General features: G+C 41.8%; 1 protein-coding gene across 1 annotated transcript; it reads left to right on the forward strand.

The window, feature by feature from the left end:
* On the forward strand, positions 1-24,490 carry slc6a11b (solute carrier family 6 member 11b). The gene is made up of 14 exons (XM_041953311.1): positions 1-211; positions 805-939; positions 1,200-1,340; positions 1,492-1,573; positions 4,852-4,984; positions 9,051-9,185; positions 16,625-16,728; positions 17,158-17,282; positions 18,018-18,130; positions 18,405-18,542; positions 20,620-20,722; positions 21,318-21,418; positions 21,803-21,973; positions 24,347-24,490. Exons 1-14 carry the CDS (start codon positions 1-3, stop codon positions 24,488-24,490), a joined length of 1,836 nt encoding a protein of 611 aa, XP_041809245.1.
* The last annotated feature ends 235 nt before the right edge of the window (positions 24,491-24,725 follow it).

Genomic DNA, 24,725 nt, shown 5'->3' on the forward strand with positions numbered 1-24,725 from the left:
ATGACAGCTGAGAAGAGCGGGCCCGTTATAAACGGTAAACCGGAGGATGGCAGAGACCCGGAAGGGTCCAGCTCCAGCCTGGACAACGGGGAGTACAATGAGAGGGGCCACTGGAACAACAAGATCGAGTTTGTCCTGTCTGTGGCTGGAGAGATCATCGGGCTGGGCAACGTCTGGAGGTTTCCGTACCTCTGCTACAAGAATGGAGGAGGTAAGGAAGTTTCTCTTATCTGGTCTAAGAGTATCGACACACAGCAAAGACTCAAGGTGGTGGATGAGGGGTTTGTGTAGGAAAACTGGCAGACGTTAAGACAAGCTCCCTAGCAGGAAGAAAGAGGTAAGATGGATGAAGCAAGAGTTGAAAAGAAACACAAATAAGCAAATATCATCTCTAATCAGATATGTAAAGAGGATATGGTTATTGAAATATGAAAGACACATTCCTGAGCAAAAAAGGGGGGAGACAAGTTCTCTCATCCTCTACCGCACCAATGTAGAGTGTAAATTTTGTCGTTTTTAAGTATCCAAATATGCTATCCTCTATTATATCATCCATTAAGCACAATCATGTCAATAAAGGAGGTGGGTTCCCTCATTAGACAGCACAGTATGAAAAGATCATGTAGCAGTATGAGTGCGGCCTCATAGTGAGTGCTTTCATTTGAATATTATGAATTACTCCTTACATACAAACCTGTTAACAGTAGGAATTAAGAAGAGTTAGAACTTAATTTGAACTATTACGCTGTCTAACTTTCAAGCGGTACTAATGTTCTGCATGTGTTTTCTTTTGTGTGCGTGAAGGTGCGTTCTTCGTCCCGTACGTCATCTTCTTCGTGTGCTGCGGTATCCCAGTGTTTTTCCTGGAGACTGCCCTGGGTCAGTTCACCAGTGAGGGAGGCATCACCTGCTGGAGGAAAGTCTGCCCGCTTTTTGAGGGTGAGAAAACACTCACTTCATACCTTTTATCAGGGTGCACGTCCAGCTTTTGATAATTGAATAGAAAATGGGAGACTATGCAGAGACAAAGTAGACGGGCTGATGAAACTTGATTCTTGCCCGTGCAAAATAAATACTGTTTTTATAAATGTTTTTTTTTTTCCATGATGATCTTGAGTCATTTGTTTTTACTGACTTGGTTGCAGTGAAATCCAGCCTGCAGTTTTTTTCTCATTTGCTTTATCTGTAACCCTTTTCAGGTATCGGCTATGCGACGCAGGTGATTGAAGCTCATCTAAACGTGTATTATGTAGTGATCCTCGCCTGGGCCATCTTCTACCTCTTCAACTGCTTCACCACTGAGCTGCCGTGGGCTGGCTGTGGGCACTACTGGAATACAGGTAGGAGGATGGAACAGTGGATAAGAGAGGAAAATCTTCTTGCATGCAAAAATAAGCATGTGCATCATTTTTCCAGAGAAAAGAAAATATGTCTTAGGATTTAACGGGCAATGTCATATCTAAATAATGACACGTCATTGTATGTCCACAGAGAACTGTGTCGACTACTATGGAGAAAATGCCACCAACATTACAAACCCCAACGCAACGTCTCCAGTGATCGAGTTCTGGGAGTAAGTAAATGTTTTATTACTGCTTTTTTTCCTGTCATGTCTGTCATGTTCATTAGACTTCATAGGAGACTTAACGGCCTGTTTGTGTTTGCAAAGTCCCGTTGGAGAGCATACTTTGATGATGGCTTTCATCTCGGTGCGTATAAAATATTAATGGCATCACAGTTTGTCCTGTAACACTACGAGGAGGTGCTTTGTCAGTTCAGGCAGTCAGTCGTTATCTACCGTAACGTTGAAAATCTGAGCTTCTGACAGCTCCAGACTGTTTTCACTGACCCCCCCAACCTTTCCCCCAATAATTAGTCAGCCCTTTTCATATTTGTGTGTCAACAGGCTCTGGTAGGCCAGCTGTCTCCCAGCTAGAGCCATGTGTGTGGCAGCGGATCAGACCTTGTCAGTGTGTAGTGCTGACCACACTTCCTGTCTCGCTGCCAGTGGCTATGTTTACACTAGTGGGTCACATCTCATTTTTTAAAACTATGTATTGCATTGGAGCGGTTAAATTAAAATGGTAATCTATGTTCTTTTTGAGTTAAAATCGAGTGAGCTGATTTGTGTAACAGTGATGAAAACATCAGATTTGAACCGGCAGCATTAACCTCACCAAAAAGAGAGAGACATGCCCAAAGGAAATGGCCAAAGAGCCAACCGCCACGCTGTTGGCAAATATAGCCACTGACCAGGCTTAGCTTAATCTATGCCAAAACACACTGTCATGTTTTGTACTGTACATACAGCATAAACAAACATCGGAGCAGTACGTTAAACAAGCTGCATTTTGCCAACTGCGGATCTTTACATTGGTGCTCCGGAATAATGTTACATGGTTTTATCATTTCGCCTTTAGACTTTCAAATACAAAGTGTATGTCATTTAAAGAGAGTTTGAGTAAAAGTTTTGTACATGTGTGCAACAACAAGATATTAATGCATACATGATGCTGGATGCAGGAATTTTTGGCAGCGATGGAGTCCTCATCCTCCAAGACTCTCTTTACCTTGAGGAAGCAATAATGTCTAATTTTTTACACTTAAAGAAATACAAAAGAGTAAATTAGACTTAAATTAATTTACCCAAATGCTCTTATAAATACTGTTTTTATGTGACCAGGTAGAAGATACATGGCTTCTGTTTCCCTGCTAAAAACTACTAGATATTATCATTTACCTACACATCTACATTATCATACTCACATCTGCACACATGTCACACCACAGAACTATGCAGCACCCATATACTGTAAAACCCACTCAGATGCATTTTAGAACACACACAAGTATATTTACACACATTAGCGTTCACATCTTGCCCTTTCGGCTGACCAGGGAGGGACGGGGGGCTGTGTTGGACCTAGCCTGTGGCCGGCCACCAAGAACATGTCACCATGATCAATGGCTGGTCAGGAGCTCCGGGGGTGAACTCGGTGGCAAAGATTTGGCAGCACCATGTAGCTCTGTGGCCCTGAATCTCGCTTCTCATCCTCCATCAATGCTGTTGCCTGGCTATGCCTCAACAAACAGGAAACACACTGTTGATTCACCGCCGCCGACAAGCTATGACATCATACCTTGCACCTACGCTGCTACACCTGTAGGCGGATCACAGGAAAGACTGTTGTAGTTGTAGGCCTGTGGTAGGCCTGCAGACCACCAGCCTCCAATTTCCATTCTCTTGGCTTGATAATGCTGTACTGCTCAGCGGCAAGATATACTTTATTTGTCCCCTTTGGGAGGTTTTGGACTTAGGACCACAGCCATCTGCCTACTGAGCTCCACAAACTCAGTAATGTAAGGACAGGCGGGAGGCTTCTCTAATGTGGGAATTTAGTAGGTCGGAGATGTCATGCCACCAGCTAGTTCACATCGGTGGACCACAGTGCTGGCAGCTTCTTGACATAGGCTATCACCAAACAAGGAGGTGAGGTGGAGTGAAAAAAATGCTAATTGAATTTTCATATTAATTCCAGGAGAAGCACAGCGTATTCTGCTGAACTAAACCCAGATTTGGCTCAAGGTGTTGTGGTTAACTTGTCAGGTAGTGGTCCGACCATGGACTTTATTTGACACAAATGTTTTTCCATGAAGATTCTGCATGACTTATTTCAAGTGGTCCGTGGTCATAATGGTGGAGCAAACCAGAGCAAACATTCCGTCCTGTTGATGTTGGCCACTACAGCGCAGTTGTCCAACCAGCACATCCTTGATGCTCAATAGAAGGACTGATGAATGATATAAAGCCAAGTCATCTCCATTATGTCACATTTGACACCTTCTTGGTATCTTCCTGAAGCCAATCTCAGCACGTTGACCACAATGTTTTAAAGACGGAGTTGAGGCATCAGGAGGATGGTGTGTTCCTCCACAGTTTTAGCAACTACGTATGTGAAGTGGACTCACGAGCCAAGCAGGGGAGTCTCAGCGAAAGAGAGGAGGTGTCATTGCTGGAAGAGCACTATCAGATGACAGGTGGTGGCACTGGAGCCACAAGATTATTGCCAGTCCATCCTCACATTGTTCAAGGCTGCATTGTGCCACGCAGAAGTAATTGTTGCTGCTTGCAAATTTACACTTTTACACATCACATCTTGGAGTGCCAGTGTCCAGGTTAGCAGCAGGATGACGATCAGACATCATGGACAGAAGGAGGAAGTTGTAGCGTGAATCTCAGAGGATGGATGAGGTCGTCCAATACTGCTAGTTAGTCCCGTCACTGTCATGTTGCTCTTTGAGTCGTTGACAGAAAGTATGGTTTGGTCAGGATGGTACTGTGTGGTAGGATGCACTCATCCTGAGTGACTGAGCAGGTACGTGTGAATTTTAGCGTGCTGCACTGGGGTAGAGAACCAATAAAAGACAATAGAGCCTTAACCTTAAATGACCAAAGGTTTGCAGGTTTTATATTTGTACCCTGTATGGAGTATGCCAACTAGCGTGATAGTGTTTTGAAATAGTGGAGTACAAGTGTGTGGAGTTGGAGAGTGCAATAATTGATGTTTCTAGGGACTATGGTTAACCAGCAAAAACAATATGACTATTCATAAGGAGCAACCTCAAGCAAATACCCCCCCCCCCCCACACACACACACACAGTTTGCACTTTATCACTCTGAGTAAGAGCAACAACTAAATGCCTGAAGAAATCTGCAGAGCCTCTGCATTTTACATTCAACACTGCACTTCAGGAAGTGCTTGCAAAGGCATCTACATGTGTGACAAAAGAGTATTGAACTAAATCAAGTTATAAGTCAATAATCAACTATGTTCTCTGTGCCAAATCAGACGCAGGGTACTGAAGATATCAGATGGTATTGAGCACATGGGGGGAATGCGTTGGGAGCTGGCCATGTGTCTGGCCCTGGCCTGGTTCATCTGCTACTTCTGCATCTGGAAGGGGCCCAAGTCAACTGGCAAGGTGAGACAGTGTAATGCACATTTCCTATTGTGTGTGTCTGTGTGTGTGAGTCTGTGTGGTTGTTATTGCAATGCAAAGAGCGAGTGCCGCATGAAAGTACTGCATGATGTTTTCACACCATGAACACGAGGAAACTGTGCGTGTAATGCTGTTTTAACACCATCCAGCTCATGATGGAGCAATTTGTATATCAATATGTAGATGCAGGAATATGTGTGTGTGCCACTTTGCTGCCAGTTTTTATTCACTGGAGCAGTTATAATTTCCATCTTACAGACTGAAACAACCACAAAATGAAGCAGTTTCCCCTTCTTGGCCTCAGTAGAACTCCTTCATAGGAAGCCACATGCATTACCCCCTGCAAATAAAGGACAAAGGGGGTGTCTGCACCACCCACCTCTACCTTTCCTCCCATCACTGTTTCCATTGTAATGTCCCCCTCAAAGCTCTTCTAGCAACCTCAAGGAGAACAGTGAGGACTCTGCACCTAGCTTCGGGTGCTCAGCAGCCTTTAAGAAACTCCTCTCAGATTCAATGAGCCAGAATGAGTGGAAAGATAGAGATAGAGTGAAGAAAGAGAGGGAAGAAAGAGAGTAAAGAGAAAAGAAGGAGAGGTGTGTGTGGAAAAATTAATGGGCTCACATTCTACATGACGGGGGAAAAAAACAACTCGGCGGCAATGCCTATATCTCCCCGAAGTGTCTTTTGTCTGGCTGTGAAGTAAGAGGGGAGAAGGCTTCTTCATGGCCGGGCTTTAGCAGCCGGTCCAAGATTGATTCCTGTATTCACTGGAGGAAAGGAGAGCGTTCATGAGGAGCATGCAGAGTATATCCTCAGCCTCCGCCTCTGCTGCCTCTCTCTCTCTCCTGCTATGAGAAATTAACCACAGCTCGCTTGTTGCAAGAGAGAGGTGCTTTCTTCTCCACAGACCCTACAGCCCATTCAGTTCCGACTTCGCTAAGCTGTTTGCTTTTGTTGCCCGTGTTTGCCAGCCATTCTTACATTTAAGCCCTCCTGTTAGATTTACGGCGAGGCAGGGGCAAGTTTGACCAGTAAATTTGTGGTGGCTTAAATGTTTGCCCGTGGTGAGCTGGAAGGAGCATGTGGAGCATCAAAAGTTCATGGAGAGATTGAATATTGTCCTTTTCATCTCCAGAGAGATGGAGAGAAAGAGGGAGAGAAGGTTTAGGATGTGTGATCGTTTTATTTGACAAATTAAGGGAGGGATCCGCTGGGCAGGAGACAACTTTTCCCACACTTTCCCTTTAGGCCACGCTGGGATTAGCAGAGCTTAGAGTGGACGGTCTCATTAAGTCTCATGGATCCTCACTCTTCAAACATGACCTTAGTGAGGATTTCAGTTATTTTTCAAACTTCTGATTAAGGTTTTTTAGGTGAAGGATATTCATTAAAACAGATCTTTAATGTCTGAGTGGTTGAGGGTGAAATCAAGCGTGAAGTGGCACTTTGAATCAGTCCCACTTGTCTCCACACGGTAACAGTGAACTGAGCCTCTCCCTCCCTGAAAAAGGAGGTTTCATTCATGAAACTGCTGCTTGCAGTTGTACAGTAATGTGACTAGCTGCGTACGGGTCATCGGAACGTGCATGTGTTTATGAGTGTGTGCTTAGGCCAGTATGTGTGAATGGTCCACTCTGTCTGCATCTGTAGTATGTGCACACCCATTTGAATGTTGTGAATGAAGTTGTGTGTGTGTGTGTGTGTTTGTGTGTGTGTGTTTGTGTGTGTGTGTGTGTGTGTGTGTGTGTGTGTACTCATGCACTCCTCTTCGTGCTTCAAAGAAAAGCACATTTTCCCACACTGCCAGCATCACTCCTCTGGGCTTCTCCTGTTTAAGAGACGGGGCCAGAGGAGCCTTCTTTTCTTTTCAGTCTCCTGGCCTGGCTCTGTTCTGTCCTGTTCTGTCCTCAATTGGACTTTGACTGGATGCCAGCAAGCCAGGGGATGTATGTTGCCCGCCTCTGCCTTCCAAGAGGCCAGGGTCTTTGTTCAGGGGGTTTCTAAGAGTCTTGAGATGTTGAGCACAATTCTGCAAATCCTGAATGGTTCAACAAAAAATGGAGTGTTGGTTTGATGGTTAGCAAGTGCTAGCTACTGTACTAAAGGTATGTGTGATGTTTGCTATCACGTAGCTGACTCCAGTGCTGTGCATGATACCCTGCTATCTATCTATCTATCTATCTATCTATCTATCTATCTATCTATCTATCTATCTATCTATCTATCTATCTATCTATCTATCTATCCGCACTTGACTGATCTGATGGCAAATGCTTTAAACATAAAAGAAACAGACATGCCCATATATTAATACTGTATATTCATAGTCATCAGTCTTTATTTTTGCATGTTAACTGTACCGCTAGGGCATCATGTTACCATTTTGTTTTGAAGGTTCAAAGAGTTTATCAGCAGATATTAAACTGTGTCCTCAACAGGTACCTCTGCTCAAATGATTAACAGTAGACAGTGATTTGTAAAGTAAATAACAGCAACCCTTGTTGACCGTAAACTTAGATTGCTGGACAGCCTGAAGCCCCAAGTGATGTAGAAGGGGCCAGCCCATTTAGGGCTTTATAAACAAACAGGAGTACCTTAAGATCAATTCGGAACCATACTAATAGCCAATGGACAGAGGCCAGAATAGGGGTAATATGGTCCCTCTTCCGGGTACCTGTCAGGAGCCTGGCTGGTGCTCTGGACCAGTTGCAGGCAGGACAGGGATGACTGACTAATCCCAGGCTACAGGAAGTTGCAGTAATCCAAGCAGGGTAATAATAAAGACGTGGATGACTTTCTCAAGATCTTTGAACGGGAGAAAAGCTGGAAAAAAAATGCTTTTACTACTTATTAATGTGTTTGTCAAAGTTAACAGAGGATCACCGCAAGGTTTTTGACATGAGGTTGACGAACGCAGACAGGTTGCCAAGACTGTTTCTAATCACTTTGATGGAGTCGCAGGGACCCAATAGGACAACTTCAGTGCCATTGAACATTTCATGTCGTTAAATCAGTTAATGACACAGACTGGATTGGACTGGTCGTTTGGTTTCAAGGGGAGATAGAGCTGTGTGTAATCAGCACAACAGTGGAAGGAAATGTTGTATTTTTGAAGTATTTAGAGAAATTTGAATGATGATAGAGAAAAGAAGGGGACCGAGGATGGAACCCTGTGAGACCCCACAGGAGAGACTGGCTTGGAAAGAGGAAAAATTGCCTATGTTGATGGAGAAGCTTCTTTTTTAAGTAGCAAATTTAAATCAGTCATTTTAAAGGGAGATAAAGAGAGGAAACTATGCAGCATTTCACACAAAAGCAAAAATTAGAGGTCAGAAAAAGACATACAACTAAAATGAAATAATAAATAGATATACGTTTTTTTGTGTAACATATTAAACAAACTGATTTAAGTTAAGACTTACCAAATTCTGTGATGCCTCGCTGGTTCATGGAGCTAACAAAGGCTCCCCTGATCTCAACAACCATGTTTGTTAACACCTGCTAGGTGTTATAGCTGTTTTGGTCTTGAAGAAAACTTATGAATGTTGCTCTACTCTTACTTTCACATTGTCACACATATGTGTTTGTGCAACAGCAAGAATTTTGTACTGTAAGTTTTGTACTGTAATCTTCATCCTCATCACTTATCTTCTTATCATCTCGACATGTGTGGTTAGATTACTGTCATGTCCTCTCGCCTTTAGGTCTGAATAGCAGTTTGTTGTTATTGAGCTGTAAGAATGACACAAAACGCCACCTTTGTCCTCTTTGGGATTCTTTCAGTCCAGTTAGTCCTGTAGTTGTGAAGATTTTTTAAAGTGGGAACGGATGAGGAGGTGGCCACGTTGGGTAGAGCCCAACATTGTGACTATTGTTGGCAGAGTTTTTGCTTGGCACAGCTTCACTTTGACTTTGTTTTGTATGCATCATATCAGGTTATGTAAGTAGCTCTGCAAGTTCTGACAGTGACTCAGTGTCAACTGTGTTGTTTCTGTAATCTGTGCATAGATTAATATTCCAAATCTGTGCATGTTTATACCTGCAGGTTGTGTATGTGACAGCTACATTTCCTTACGTCATGTTGTTGATCCTGCTGATCAGAGGAGTGACGCTGCCAGGAGCATACGACGGCATCAAGTTCTACCTCTACCCGGACATTTCACGTCTCTCTGACCCTCAGGTAGGCTTGGACCCACTGTACCCTCTTTAACAGCACAGGTGAAAAGAATCAGCCTCCTTCAAACACCCAGAGGCTAAAAGTGCGAGAAAGTGAGATGTTGCCACCTACAGGCAAGAAGAATGATCTGTGTTGCTAATTTAGCACTTGTGCCACCTGCAGGTGCTACCTGATACAGTTTCAGTTTTATATTGGGACTGCTGATGTTTTTATTTGTGTGTTGGGATCCCACCCCAGCCCCTTTTGAAAGTAACCAGATGGACAGTCATGGAGGTCAGAGGAAACACACTGTCTCACTCATAGCAATGTGCATTTTCCCTCCTGTCAGCATTCAGCAGAAAATATGCACATATTAACAAACCCTGTTTATTTTAAGTTAAAATAGCAAAAAACCTGCACACACTGCAGCTATGAAAAAGAACAAGAAAAAAGAGTTGTAACACTTACTGCCTGCAGGTGGTGCACTGTCAGGGTTGCAGAAGCTATTACTTTCCTTGCCTGTAAGATGCTGTACATCATCCCCACTGCTGGTGGCACATGTTGGATGGAATTAAGTACCATATATAAGACATTCATGCAGCTTTGAAACTTCAACAAACTATTAGCTCCCCCTGTATTTCCTCCTTTGTTTATATTCTTCTTGTGTCCTCATATTATGAATCTGGTATTTCCTAATGGCAGCATAAAGTTTATTTGATCAGCACATTGTGCTAAAAATGCAACAGTTTTTGTCAGTTTACCTGAGAAAAGAAACAGACACCAAAGTAAAGCAAGAGGGGTTAAACAGACAAGACTCATGAACTCATGAGAATGAATTTATACCACTGCCTCATACCCACCTGTCTGGAGCTGACTATCTGCCAGGGGGACAGGTGGTGTTGTTATTACTGTAATGCGATGGGGGATCAGTCCTTTTTTTTTTTTTTTTTTACACCTAACACCATTTTTTGCAGAAAGAAGCTGTTTACAAAATGGCAAATGGTACCTCTCTATTTCATATAGTAAACATTTAGGTGCATTTATATGTGCCACTCTAGTGGCACATATGATGCAACGGTGGCTTAATATAGCAGAGCTGACACTTCATGCTGGTGATTAGATGATCCAGGGTCAGGTAAATGGTGAGCTTTCAGAGGGGTTGACAGAGCAGGATTTGAGGCTAATAGAGGTGGTGCATTAACATAGAACTCATACAGACGGACACACACACACACACATACACCGTGCAGACTCCTTGACCTCGTCTGGAAAAGGCAGACAGCTCAGGTCGCTAAGCAACAGTGCACTAGGAAATGTCAGTGGATGGGGTGTCATGACAACATGAATTGAGACAGATGAGAGTTGAGTGAGATAGATAGATAGATAGATAGATAGATAGATAGATAGATAGATAGATAGATAGATAGATAGATAGATAGATAGATAGATAGATAGATAGGTAGATGCATACTTTTACTTATCAATTATAAATGCCTATATTCTAAATTCCTCAGTGGACAAAACTGTGAACAAATTATGTCTCTGTATCAAAATCACATTTTCATTTCAGCCATCATGTAAAAAAAAAAGATTTACCAGCAGATAACTCTTGCATGGGTTTGGTTCAGGATGTCACGGTTAGTTAAGACAACAAATGTGAAAAATGGGAAGCTCATTCACACTGTAAAACTTCGACCGTTCATTAAACCCTTTTCCCGAACAGCGATTGTCCGTTCACATCTTCGCGACTGTAACTTGGCACGGCAGAGCTGTCAAGCTTTGGATTTCTCTGCATGTTGAAGTGCTCTGCATGGGACTGTAGTAAGAGTCTTTTTCTTTGTCTAACCAAAACCAGAAACACAAGAGCAAAGTTGTAACAGATTACACAGCGTGTTTAAGCTGCAATCATTAGCATGCCCGGCTAATCATTTCAGCAGCAAAAAGTGATGGTTAGAGGGCCAGAAATGACAGCCTGCTGTTGTCTTGAATCAAAAAAACCCTTTGAAAAATAACAGAAAGCATCCACCGACCGCTACTGAAGTGTGACGATCCCTCCTTGGTTCCTTTGTGTAACCTGTTCATGCTTACGAAATGGGCAGCTCCCTTTCAACTTCACTCTCCAGCATCCAAGTCTAAACATCTGCACTTGGGGTGAAACGCCATAGATGTGACGACCAAACAATGCAGAAATTCAGTCAGTCTGCAAATGTTCAAACAAGCCAGTCTGGTTCACACAACTTGTTGGGAAAAGCAGCTCCTCACGATGACAAAAGGTGTTAAGAACATACTGCAGCTATATAAAGACTTTATAAAGCCTACAACATTAACCCTTGATAACCTGTTGTTTTTCACATGATAGCTTTTCAATACAAAAAAGGAAGCCTATACCAAGATGTAATGTATGTTTCTTTGATTTAATAGGCCCTCCAGCTGTTTTCCACTGAGACGATTGTTGAACCTGTGATTTTAGCAAAGTCGGACAGAGAGAAGCCGCGATACAGGTAGACGGCGAATGAGTGAGAAAAAATAGATGGACAAACAAAGACACAAACAGAGGCTCAGAGAGGGTGAAGGCGCGCGATAAAGAAGCGCTGCTGTTTGGCAGAGGAAGACATTACTTCTGACACCGATGTTAAATTAGCTTCCTCTGGGACAATCAGGCCTCTGTTCAGCTCACAAGGCGGTGTGGAGTGTGTGTGTGTGTGTGTGGCTGTCACCCGCTCTTTTCACACCCATGAACTTCATCACGCCTCCCCCATTCTCTTCTTTCCTATACCTTTCTCCCACTGGCTGCCTCCCTCCTTCTCGCCCTCCACCCTGCATTGTGCTTCACCCCTCCTCTCCACACTTCTCACACTCTCATACTCCCTCTCCTTTCTTGTTTTGCGCTTTTGGTGAAAATGCGTTGCTATTTGTGTCTTTTCCCCCGGCCTCTCCAGTGCAAAAAGCTATCGTCGCACTACTCAAACCTACCTAGCTTTCATTTCCCTCCTTATTTCCTGCATCAGAATACTTTCTTCCCTTAACGTCTACGACAGCAAAGTCCAGGATGTTGTTGTGTGGTACAATCCTTTGACTAAAAACAGACGAGCATTAGCAAGACAATAATAACTGATTAGCCTACTCAGCAGATTTGTTTAAAATCTTATATTATAAACCTTTATTTAATCGGGTAATCTCATTAAGATCACGATAGCAACAGCAGCATTCATCAGCACTCATTTGGAGTCATGTCAGCCAGTCCAATATTCGCTCTTCTTTTAGCTCTGTTTTTAAGTCTCTACCAACTCCTGAGTAAAACCTCTGGCTCTTTAGCTGCTAAATGCTCCACTATGTGTAAAAGCCTCATTGTAAAGCTCTGTAGAGTTCAGGGGAAAAACAGAGTGAGACCTCTCTGTGGATTCATCACTACGAGCAACTCTTTTCATGTACAAGTGGTCGTGTGATGCATCGTGGATATAAAAATCACAGCCGTTTCATTAAAAAATTAATCCGTCTGTATGTTTTTCATTTCTATGTAGGTTTTGTGTAAAAATGCTGAAGTTGCTGTCTTTCAATTTGCAGAAAGAAAAGAAAAACCCTTCAATCTTCCATTCAAATCCAGGATGATGATAAAAACCATTGTAACATATTAGTTCTTACTGGAATGAGAGGGCTGTATTAGAAAAGGATTTTCCATAAACAACCAGTTTAATTATTTCTTATATTATAAATAAACAAATTCTGTACAGTGAAATCAATATTGTGCACACTAGGTGATGTCCTGTTTCTAAGAAGATATTCAACATACCTGGAGAAAATTGTTGAATAAAAAAAAAGTTCTGCTACGTAGTTTCACAGAATTAAACAGTGACAGTAGAAAGAACAGTACCTTCAGATATTTGCATGATGGTAAATTATTATTGTTGCCATGGTATTAAGTTTTGAATGTGGATGTCAGGTATATAGAAAATCATTTTTAAGTTCAGTTCAAGTGAAGTATCTTATCAACACTGTCGACGTACAAAACTTCACAGCACATAGACTACTCATCCTTCAGTTGGACCTTGAGCATGAAAATCATAAAAACTAAGAAGACCAGCTACACAAACACTTTGTTACATAAAAGCTGCAACATGCACGGTTGTTCTCAGACATTGTAAGACTGTGAGCACTTCCTGGACTCAAATTGAATTTGTAAGGATGGACATATATGTAGACATAAAAATCTTAAGAAAAACTCCAAGGCACTGTCTTTTAAAAGGATTAAAATGGCTTCATTGTCATTTTGGACCTTAAACAAACTGTGTTTGAAGGCTTGATGCCAAAACGCTGTGTAAAAAGAAGGTGTCTTGCAATTTTCTTGTGATTTTTATGTTTGTAAATTGAGGCAACCAGTTAAATGTCACATCTTATCGTGCATATATTCCTGTACTGGGTAGAAAACAGATTCAAACACTAGACGGCGGAAAGTTTCTCTGCGCTCACCTCAAAGTATGAGTGTACGTATGAGCATGATGGTCTTTACGGTGAAGTAGGATGACATCTTGTGTCCACAAATGAAACTTTTCAATTTAAAAAATATTTGCATAGTCAAAGCTAGGATATTTCTGTGAAAGACAAGGAGTAAATGTCATTTTCTTGGGTAATTAAACTTTTCTGGATGGATCTTTAAGTTGAACAAAACGCTTGACTGTTTAAGATCATCTGTCACTGAGTCGTAAAGATAAAAATTAATTCATCGTACGGCTCCAAAGTGGGCGAATGAAAGCTAATTGATTCATTTCAGCTAAATGTCTTAATGCACCTCACGTATAAATATCTCACATATACGGGCCTCATTTCTGAAAATGATGGGACGTGAGGAGCAGCAAGAGAGAAACATTTACATTACAAGAACACTATCTTCACAACTAATGGCATCCTGCTTTGACACAGTGGAAACGTTTCCTGGAGCCACAGTCTCAACATAACCAAACACAAGCCGGCCAAATTAGGCACAACATCAACAAGCGATTCTCTCTGAGCCTGGGCCTTTAAGGTTTCCCTGCGCTGTGCGGCCATCAGCCGAGGGTGAACTAAAGGGAACATTAATGAACATTAGGAGAGAAAGGCCTGTTCTTCCACAGGAACAGTCCTGTGTTTGTGAGGTCACAGAAGTTACCGTGGTTACTCCCAGGAGGGAGCGAAGACCGTGCGTTTGTTAATTGTTTCTCGGTGGGGAAATGAGATTAGTGGCTGAATGGTGATGTGAGAGAGTTTTCAAAGAGCCATGCTGCATTAAGTTTGAATTTGCTAGCACTCCATGCTATCCTGCAGGCTCCTGTGCTGCACTACAAACTAGTTTCATGATGCACATTTTTCTGCCTTCTAAATCCTCATGAAGCCCATGAATCAGAGTATTGTGACTCATTTCCACTTTAGATAAAGAAGGTGATGCAGGTCCTGCATTGTATTTCACTTGTACTAATCACCAAACATTTACCAACAACGTGACAATTGTTGTGCGCTGAAACTGGGACTTATCCAGCATGTCTCCCTTCAGCCCAGCATATACTGGGATAAGCTGAGACCCTAAAGAGGATTAAAGTGCTGAAACTGAGAAAGTTAGGAATAAATGATCTATACAGAAGCACGCCTTCATGGGAACTTACATAAAAATGTAAGCATAGCAGCTGATTATTCCTCAAATCCAAAAAACAAGAGACAGATGGCCTACTGAATATTGAGCATTAAACATTGTCAAGTCGTCTTACACCTTTAGTACTTAGATCAATAAGTCATTATTTACAGTACAGGTACTGTAACCCCCAACATACTGCAACAACCAGTTCTGTTGCTTTCCTACTGAGGATGAAGAGTCTGCAGTCATGCTAGCAGCTCTGTGAGGCATTACTGAGGTACTGCAGCAGCTAAATGTTAAACGTTAGCATTCTAGCATGCTCAGGATGCAAATGCTAACATGCTAATGTTACAAGGGTACAGTGTTTCTGCATTGATCATCCAAGTTTTACATGCTAACAAGTACAGTTGAGGCTGATGAGAATTTGCTTCGTATGTATTTGACATGCTGCTGGCACTAAACGAAGTTAGATCATCTTTAGGGTGATTGAATGTCTCCCTCAAGTTTGATCTCTATCCATCCAATAGATACTGAGTCATTTCACTAAAACTCACAAATGTAAAACTCATGATGGCGCTACAGGAAAACTCAGGGATCATCAAAGTCAGCAGGATTCATCCTCTGGGGACCATGAGGGACAATATGTCATGGCAGTTATTGCCACAGTTGTTGACATATTTCAGTCTGGACTGACCGACTGTCAGCCTGAGAAGTCTAAAAAGCCGACCCCAGTGGTATTTAGCCATGCAGATAGTTCTGATTTGAACAGTTTTGAGATATCTCTCAGATTTATCTTACTAACTCAATGGATCGCAGTTCATTCGAACTATTTTACATTGAAGAAATAGTCCCAATGAAAAGTGTTCACAATGTGTTCAGCCCTCACTTCTGTAAATGTGATTAATTTTTCAATGAGATGGCCCACTCACTACTCTCCACTCTGCCAATAATGTGAAGAGCTAGAAAGGTAAAAACATATTGAATATTGAAGGGAACCCTGTATTATGCTCTGGCTGTCCTCCCTTAATCCCCACCAAAAAATAGACAGGAGTGGAATCAGTGAAGCAAAATATGAATATTTAGGCACTGGAAGACTTTGCGTCTACTTTTAGGATGTTAATCCATGATTCATGCTGCTGCTCTGCGAGCCTCTCAGAGGGGAAAGAAAACAGTTGAGCTGAGCCATAATTTCATTACAAAGTCACTCGGATGATGAAAATCAGGTGGATGAGGGGTAACAAAGGAAAAGTGGGGTTTAATTAGAGAAGATAAAAAGTCACCTCTTGACATATCACGGTAATCTCTTGTAATTGGGGGAGCCTGTTCAACTCATTGACATTCTGTGATTTGACTAATTTAAAGAATCTCACAAGGACTTGATATTATAGACTGAGAGGCATTGATGAAGTGGAAATTAAACTGCGACTGGATCAAGAGCGTGACAAATGATCAGATACCTTAAAAGTTTTCTGAAACTTTCATTTTTGTGTACTGAAGTTGGTTAAGATGCTTTCCATAGAACCACAGCATGCCTGCTTTGATTCTGGACAGGCACCTTTGTTGCATAAAACAATGCTTTATTGACAAGATACCCTTCATTGAGCCCCCAAAGAGAAATTCATGGGCATACCCCCCTTTCTCTGCGTCCTCATACCCTCTATGTAAATCTCTTCATTAAAGGTGAACATGCAAAGAACATGACCTAAAAAAAGCGAGTAGATCAGGTGGAAATTGATGTGAATCATATGCCATAGCCTTCACAGTCATCAGACTTTAACCTGACTTAACATCTCCTGAAACACTTTTTATGTTGATTGTCTTTACTTTGTGTACTGTACATTTATGGCCGCTCTGCCTTCAGGTATGGGTGGACGCGGGAACCCAAATCTTCTTCTCCTATGCCATCTGCTTGGGCTGTCTCACTGCTCTAGGAAGTTACAATGCCTACAACAATAACTGCTACAGGTAAGATAAGATACCGCGGGTTTCACCCAAAGGGATGTTGTGGCGCAGCAGCTGCAGGGCAAAAGTAGGAAAGAGTGCACATATGAAATATTTAAAAAGGTGCGAATATAAAACCATGGCCATGGTTAACAGTAAACATTATAGGTTGCTGCTGCGTGGCATTGAGCATATTGCTGTGTACAGCATGTACAATATCAAATTTAAAGATGTGGCTGCTAGCAGATGAATTAATGGATGATAATGTTAGTCATCAATAGAAAAATAAGCTTAAATGTTGTCTGCATTAACTGTCTAATTATTAACTTAGAGAATATAAGTATACATGTAAATTCATGGACGAGAATGGGTCGGCACATTCTGTATCATTTCAGCTTCTGCTCATCACCCTGTATGCGGCAGAAAGTCAGTTCTCCCTGTCTTGCTCCTCAGAGACTGCATCATGCTGTGTTGCCTGAACAGCGGCACGAGCTTCGTGGCAGGTTTCGCCATCTTCTCCGTGCTGGGCTTCATGGCCTACGAACAGAACGTTCCCATCGAGGCTGTCGCCGAATCTGGTGAGAGAATAACAATCATGTTTCTGAGTAAATAACAACTTATGGCCACACACTGTACTGAAGCACATCCTAGAGCAGAGAAGGCCTGTCTGAAGCTTTGTGCCCACACCCGCCATATTGTGCTAAAATGGATAAACGTAACCAGTTATATAACTCCACGCTCTTCACCTAGGCTCTTAGACCACCGCATTATGATTTATTCAAGTCAGTATGAATGATTTAGTAAATGTGACAGAGCGAGAGATTTGAAATGTTTGTCAGGGTGCACAGCGAGGACAGAGGTGTTTAAAATAATGTGTTTCCGGGGTTCTGCCACCAAATTCCGGCGCTAAATAAGGTAAAGGCATGCCACCTCTTATTTTATCAGTCACATCAGTATTTCAGAACAGTATCTCATCTCATTCACGTCCCCTCAGACCAAACACTGTGCCACTTTGGTGTCTATTTGCTTTTAGTTCATATACAGTTCTATGTTTTTTGAGTGGAACATTTAAACACCCTTTAAAGCTGATGCATTAAGTGAATATCGTAAGCTTTGCCTAGCGGAGCTTTACTAGCTTCTTCACTGTTTTATTGATAACGTGACTTATATGGTCATTTAAATGATAACACAAAGCAATAATCAGGCCACATGAGGCCCTAATAATTAAGCAAGCGTGTGGGAGCTCTACTCTCCTCCTGCTCTGATAAAACACCTGTTTGTGATTTTCTTTTTTTTTATTTTTTGTGATGCAGGTCCAGGTCTTGCATTCATTGCATACCCCAAGGCTGTTACTATGATGCCTCTGTCCCCGCTTTGGGCCTGCCTCTTCTTCATGATGCTCATCTTCCTCGGTCTGGACAGTCAGGTGAGGACTGGTGGTGTGACAATACTCAGACTATAGAGAATGTTTCACTTCATAACGTAATTTAAAGGTTGGACCTTTTGGTAAAAATGTGCATTGATGCATTTGCTCATATCACTCTGTTTAGTCTGTATGTGAGTACTCAGTATCAGTGTGCATTTTTATTCATGATATGAGCTCACAGAAACAGTTAAAATGTTAAATATACCACTGTATAGTCTTGTCATGTAGTTTATAACTAATCAAGGCTGTGCATAACATCTCTTTTATTTTGCAGTTTGTGTGTGTGGAGAGTTTAGTGACAGCCGTGGTGGACATGTACCCAGAGACCTTCAGGAGAGGCTACCGCAGAGAGCTGCTGATCCTGGGCATGTCTGTGGCCTCCTTCTTCATAGGACTCATCATGTGTACAGAGGTAAGACTCAGCTAAAGTTACAGCATTAGAGTCCAGTTTTTAAACTCTGTATGTACTTTGCGTGTCAGCTTTGGAGATTATCCTCTCATCATGTTTGTGTTTTTATTTAACATGTGGACATATCACCATCGCTGTCATTCTCATCATCACCATCATCCTCACCGTGAGCACCATCACCACCAGTTTGTGGTATGACCCAGAGGTCTGTCCCTGCGGACACCTTGTTTTCAGTCCTGAAGGTCTGTGGTCAAGCTGCACATCGAGTGCTGCGTTCATGTCACCGGCTCTGCTTTCAGTAAAGGAGGAGAATCTGGTTCCTCACACCATCAAGACGGTCGTTCATCCGCTAAAAGCTTTTCATGTGTCCATGTGCACTGCTCTGCGCCCACCCCCACTGTAAAACGTACTGCACCGTTCTCTGGTGGCCCCAAACCGGCCATGAAACAAGGGAAAAGAACTATAATGCAATATTAAAGTATAGTTCTTTCTTTGCCTTGCATTTCCTTTCTGGCATGCTGCTTTGTCCAATGACTTGAACTCTGTCGTTCCCTCTCTGCGCCACTGCATAAAATCTGCCCACTTCTCCCTCTGCTTTTACTCGTCTTCCAGCACTGCCTGCACTCTAGACACTTTAGTCCTTTCTGCTGCTAAAGAGACATCATGAATAAAATGCCACAGGAGACTTGGAGTAGGATTAAATCACAGTTCAGAAGGTCCTCTGAGAGTTTAGTTCAATACGTGGCTGAAGTAGGGCCATAAAGGCCGCCGCTGAGACATTTCGACGATCTTCTGTTTACAAGCAGTTTAGAGCTGTGATGTAACTCCACTCTTACATTCATGTGAGATTTTATTTATGATGACCCTTTTAGCTGGAGCAGAAAGAGCAGATGAGTTGTCTTGAGTAGAGGCGAGGAAGGTGGAGTGGATGATACATGCGAGAAACACCATATATACTGGAACAGTAGAAGCTTTGAAAGTACATCAAATGTACAGAATGGCCTGTTTCAGAATAATAAACCTCAAAAAATTGGATTATAATTATTGACACATTTATGTTTAAGTATCACTTTAATGTTGCAGCTGGTAAAGGTGGAGTAATTTAACAATCATCATCATAATCATCATCATCATGACATCACAATTTGTTGATTGCAATATGTATTAATATATTAATAAGTGACTAGAAGCTAAAGATGTACAGTAAATATAGTGGAGTTAAAAATACAGTACTTCCCTGTGAACTGTAGTGGAGAAGTATAAATATAAAGTGGCATAAAACACCCAAGCAATGTACAGATACCTAAAAACTGTACTCAAATGCTTACTTTCCACCACTGTTGATACCATTCTCATATCTGTGTGCTAGCTACAGCTAGCAGCCAGTTAGCTTGGTCTTAGTCTTGGTAGCTGTTAACACTACTGAATTATACTAATGAAGTGAGACGCAGTGTGTTTTTTACTTGTGGCAGAGCCAGGCTATCTGATCCCCCTCTGTTCCCAGTCTTTATTCTCAGCTAAGCTAACCAGCTGCTGGCTCTGGTCTCATACTGAACCGACAGATGTTAGATGTTGTGATATAATATTTTCCAACATGTCAAACTACTCCTTTAACGTCCAGGTGCAGGTCAGAGTGATGGGCATGAGCACATCCAATGCATCCTTGTGGCCTACAATGACGAAAAACAGACAAAGCTGTTGTCCTTAATGCATCAGATCCTTTATGGACCACTAAAGCACACAGCGTGTTGTTGGGGTTTTTAAAAACCCTCCAAAGAGACAACAACAAGCAAAAAGCACAGCACACTACATAGAAGCCTTATTAATACCACATGTGGTGGTAACAACTTAATACTGGGAACCTCTTCAGGCAATGAGCTGTGGTTGGTCATTCTGGGACAAAGCCTCATTTTCAGTGAGCGTTAAGAGATATCAGAGCAGAGCTGCTGTTTACATTGGTTTACTGAGACATTGGCCTCTGACAACCAAATCAAGCACACCTGATTGTCTGTGATCTAACCGAGTCTGCTGCTCATGCAGAGGCTGTGACAGCAAACTGACACCTGTCTCGTCCTATCAGGGAGGGATGTACGTCTTCCAGCTGTTTGACTCGTACGCTGCCAGCGGGATGTGCCTGCTGTTTGTGGCCATATTTGAGTCCATATGCATCGGCTGGGTGTACGGTAAGATAACAGCCCCAGCTCATCTAGGGGGCTCAAGGAAATGTTTGTTTTTCATTCGTCCCCCGTGTTGCTTCAGATGACAGCGAACTGAACAGCTGCCACACATTTCAGCTCAGGAAAACAGCCCGTCGCACCAACATTGTGTCACGCTTTTACCCTCCTTGCTGCAATCATATTTCTTCTCTGCCCTCTGCTGGAGAATGGGCTCAAACACATGCATCAGTCACCCAGTGTTATACAAGGCAGACAAATCTGTTTACTGTGATATTATAAAATTATATACTTATATGATTTTATGCCCAGACTTAGACAGAAATAATTTGTGGCTTTTCTTTCTGGGTTTACACTATTTAAACTACTCTCTGTCTGATTTAAGCAGACAGCAAACCCAATTATATTAATAGAGTAAAGTTTATTTTTCATGCATCAGTGCAAAATGATTTTGTCTCTCTTAAAAGAAAGTTTCAGACAACATTTCATCCACATCTAGTCAGCAGCTTCGTGCAGACGGCCCTACGCTGTCAAAATCCATCAATCCCATCGTTATTTTGATGTTACGTGGGGCGACTCTCAGGGACACTCGTTTGCATTTCAGGTAGTGACAGATTCTACCTAAATATCGAGGACATGATTGGCTACAAACCTGTCTTCTTCATCAAGTGGTGCTGGATGATCCTGACCCCGGGCATCTGTGCTGTGAGTCTCACTGCAGACACAAAATTGGGAGCAGCGGAAACATCGACAGCTAACAGCACATCTTGTAGATGAGCACAGTAGTGATGAAGGAAAGACACATTCAGCATGTCGCTGTTTCCATGTAGCCAGTTATACTAGAATTTACTGTTTGAAATATTTCTTAATTCAGAACACTGACAATTGATACCTGGATTTTGGAGAGTGCATTAACAGACTACACATTTGCTCATGCAGCAGCTGATTATTTTCACATGTATTACACAGTTTTTAATTTTTTACTACAGCACCATGCAGACTCTGAATTCAAAGTATGCGATTTTTAGGAGCACATGCGTTTCTTTCTCACAATGCAAACATTTAATGTTGTTTTTTTGTCCGCTGCAGGGAATCTTCCTGTTCTTCCTGATCAAATACAAACCGCTGAAGTACAACAACGTGTACACATACCCTGACTGGGGCTACGGCATCGGCTGGTTCATGGCCATGTCCTCAATGGTCTGCATCCCTCTGGGGATTATCTGGATGATCTGGAAGACTCCTGGCACCTTCTCTGAGGTAAAAGCACACACAAGGACAAATCTGACTTACACTGCAGTATTACACAGGTGGTCACTTAATGAGAGGAGAATGTCACACAGTATTTCCCTCATTGTTCGCATGCCACTGTGGTTCTTCCTGTTCTTAATGACATACAGAAAACAGTGCTACTCATGCCATATTGCGTGTAGCTTTGTCTATACTTGCACTGTCAAATCAACTGCAATACCTTTATGTAGTAGTTTTTGCAATCATTAATGAAGCCATGTTCTCGGTGATCAGTAATGTTAACTGGAACTTTCTGTTTTTGTCTGGTTTGCACAGACAACAGACAGAAAGAAAGATCATAGGAAGTTTTATTTCAATCAGCCTTTTCGCTCATTAGTTCTCTCATATCGCACATTTCTCGTGAAGAAACTGTTTATGTTTGCACAAGATAAGCAGTAACTTCCCCCAGCGTAGCAGTTTAATGACAGAGAGAACTTTCCTTTGCATTTTCAACTAATCTATCAGATCCATTTAACTCCGTGGCAAACAAAAATGTTAGAATGCAGAGTGGATGATGTGAGCTTTCAGCCTCGTCGGGAAATCATTTGAAAATCAGGCTCTGGACATACTCTGCGCATTAGAGACGGTGAATTAAGTACCATTCAGGTCAACAAGCAACTGACATCATCAGTGGGTGTCACTCCCAAGCGGAATTAATACAAAACCAATCTCTAATACAAAGCAGATCTTTCCTAGTTCAAAACAACAGTGGACCAGATGTGACCAGATGTTGTAACAGAATCAGTCTTCATTAGACTTTCATTTACAGGAGTAAAGACCAAAAAGCATAACATCAGTGACTGTATTTACACTTGGGAAAGGTTATACCTGCATCACCTGCGGCCCTCGTAATGAAGGAAATGAGTGAAAGGAGTCCAGCCGTTGTCTCTCTCCTGTCTGACTTTCGTCTGAGGGATTGCGACACAGTTGGATGATCTCCCATCGCTGCTCCGGGCAGGAGGAATAAAGGAACGCACTGCAGGTTTCTGATGGGAGATGATCAGTCGTGGCCTCTGGCCTTCGGCAGACCTGAGGCGTGATGAACAGTGGAGGGATGATATCAGTGATGTTTTGGTCATGTCTTGAATGAAATCCACAACACATACGAATGTTAGACTGGGGTACTTTAGACACTGTATCTTAGTGCTTAGATAACTGACAAAAATGACAACAAATTACTTTGACTTGGTTAATCTGTATGTAATACCAACCCAGGTGACAAATATATACAATTTTTGTCTCCTTCAAGTATGCCGAAGTGTACTCAAGTGGTTCTTGAGTACCACCCAAGTAATACTCGAGTATATTTGAAGTGTAAAGAGTTGCTAAATTGGCACAACTTTTTACAAACTTTAAGTGAACTGAAGTACACCAGTGAAAATCAGGATTCATGAGCATTCAAAACACACTTGCAGTACTATATAATGTACTATATACAGTACTATATATAGTATAATCTATCAATGTGTTGGAAATATACTTAAATATACTTGAAATGAATTGAAATGAAAGTACACTTTTACACTAATTAAGCATGCTAGTAGTCTATTTTAAAGTATATTTTTCACAAGTACACTTTATTACTATTACTACGATTATTTGTATTTTAGTATACTTTTAAAAGTACAGCACAATTAATTATACACTTACAATACAGTACACTTTTTATAAGTACTTTGAAGTGCCTCTTTAAGTTTTTCAGAATTAGCATATTCAGATGTTAACACATTTAAGTTGGACATCGCTTTAGAAGAACTTTATTTATCTGTCAAAGTAAAGAGTCTACCCTCCAGTAAAAAAAAAGTAAAAAGTGTACTTGTAATGACTTTTCTGTACTTCAATTACTGTGTCATTAAGTATACTACTTTTTGAGGTGGGAATAAATGGTGACAGCTTCATATATATTTTCATATGCTGTATATTAATATCACAGTGTCACAGTGTCTATTCAGTTAGTTAAGCCAACTGGCCTGTTAGCATGAAGTCGGTCAGATGCCTGCAGAACATTGATATGATCATGCAGTTTTGACAGTATGTTCTGGAACAATGTTCTGGAGTCTCAGTGCTTCTCTATTCACTTGGTATAACAAACAAATAACAAAGAATGAAACTAAAACAACCATTCAGTCTAAAGTCACTGTCGCGAACAGCAGAGTCACTGTGTGTGTCAACAAATTAATTGCTGGCACAGACATTTCAGCGTTGGATAAAAGTTTGTTGATGCCTTTTCGGTTCATTCAAAGAGCACGATTATATGCATAAGCTGTATCTGCTTAATGCTGCTGTTATTGTGGTGGGAGAACGCGAGATAAGCTCTTGTCTCTCCTCCTGTGCTCTCTGCAGAGAATGAAGAAGCTGACGACTCCCAGCAAGGACCTGAAAATGAGAGGGAAACTCGCCGCCCTCAGTCCTTACGCTGCCAACGATGCAAAACTTAAGGTCGATGGGAAAATATCCACCATCTCAGAGAAGGAGACGCATTTCTAACCGACCAGCGAGCTGCCTGCCGTCTTCACAATGAGTCCAACAACCGAAAACTACAGCAAACAGCAGCATCATCCACCGCAACACACGACAGGAAACGAAACAAATGACTCGGAGTGTTATTTTTGTTTTGTAAAAAAAAAAACAGAAAAAAAGGGAAAAGTTATCACATGGTTATGTAGTCTGCTTCTGTTTTGCACAAACTTTGATAACACATTTGTTGTTTTCAGTTAACATT

This window comes from Chelmon rostratus, chromosome 2 (assembly GCF_017976325.1).
Source record: "Chelmon rostratus isolate fCheRos1 chromosome 2, fCheRos1.pri, whole genome shotgun sequence".
NCBI lineage: Eukaryota > Metazoa > Chordata > Actinopteri > Chaetodontiformes > Chaetodontidae > Chelmon > Chelmon rostratus.

Bases quoted from the DNA above. Each gene is read 5' to 3' on its own strand.
- slc6a11b (XM_041953311.1), top strand. From the start codon at position 1: ATGACAGCTGAGAAGAGCGGGCCCGTTATAAACGGTAAACCGGAGGAT. The intron at 16,729-17,157 runs GTAAGATAAGAT...CTTGCTCCTCAG, and splicing joins TACAACAATAACTGCTACAG to AGACTGCATCATGCTGTGTT. The intron at 21,974-24,346 runs GTAAAAGCACAC...TGCTCTCTGCAG, and splicing joins CTCCTGGCACCTTCTCTGAG to AGAATGAAGAAGCTGACGAC.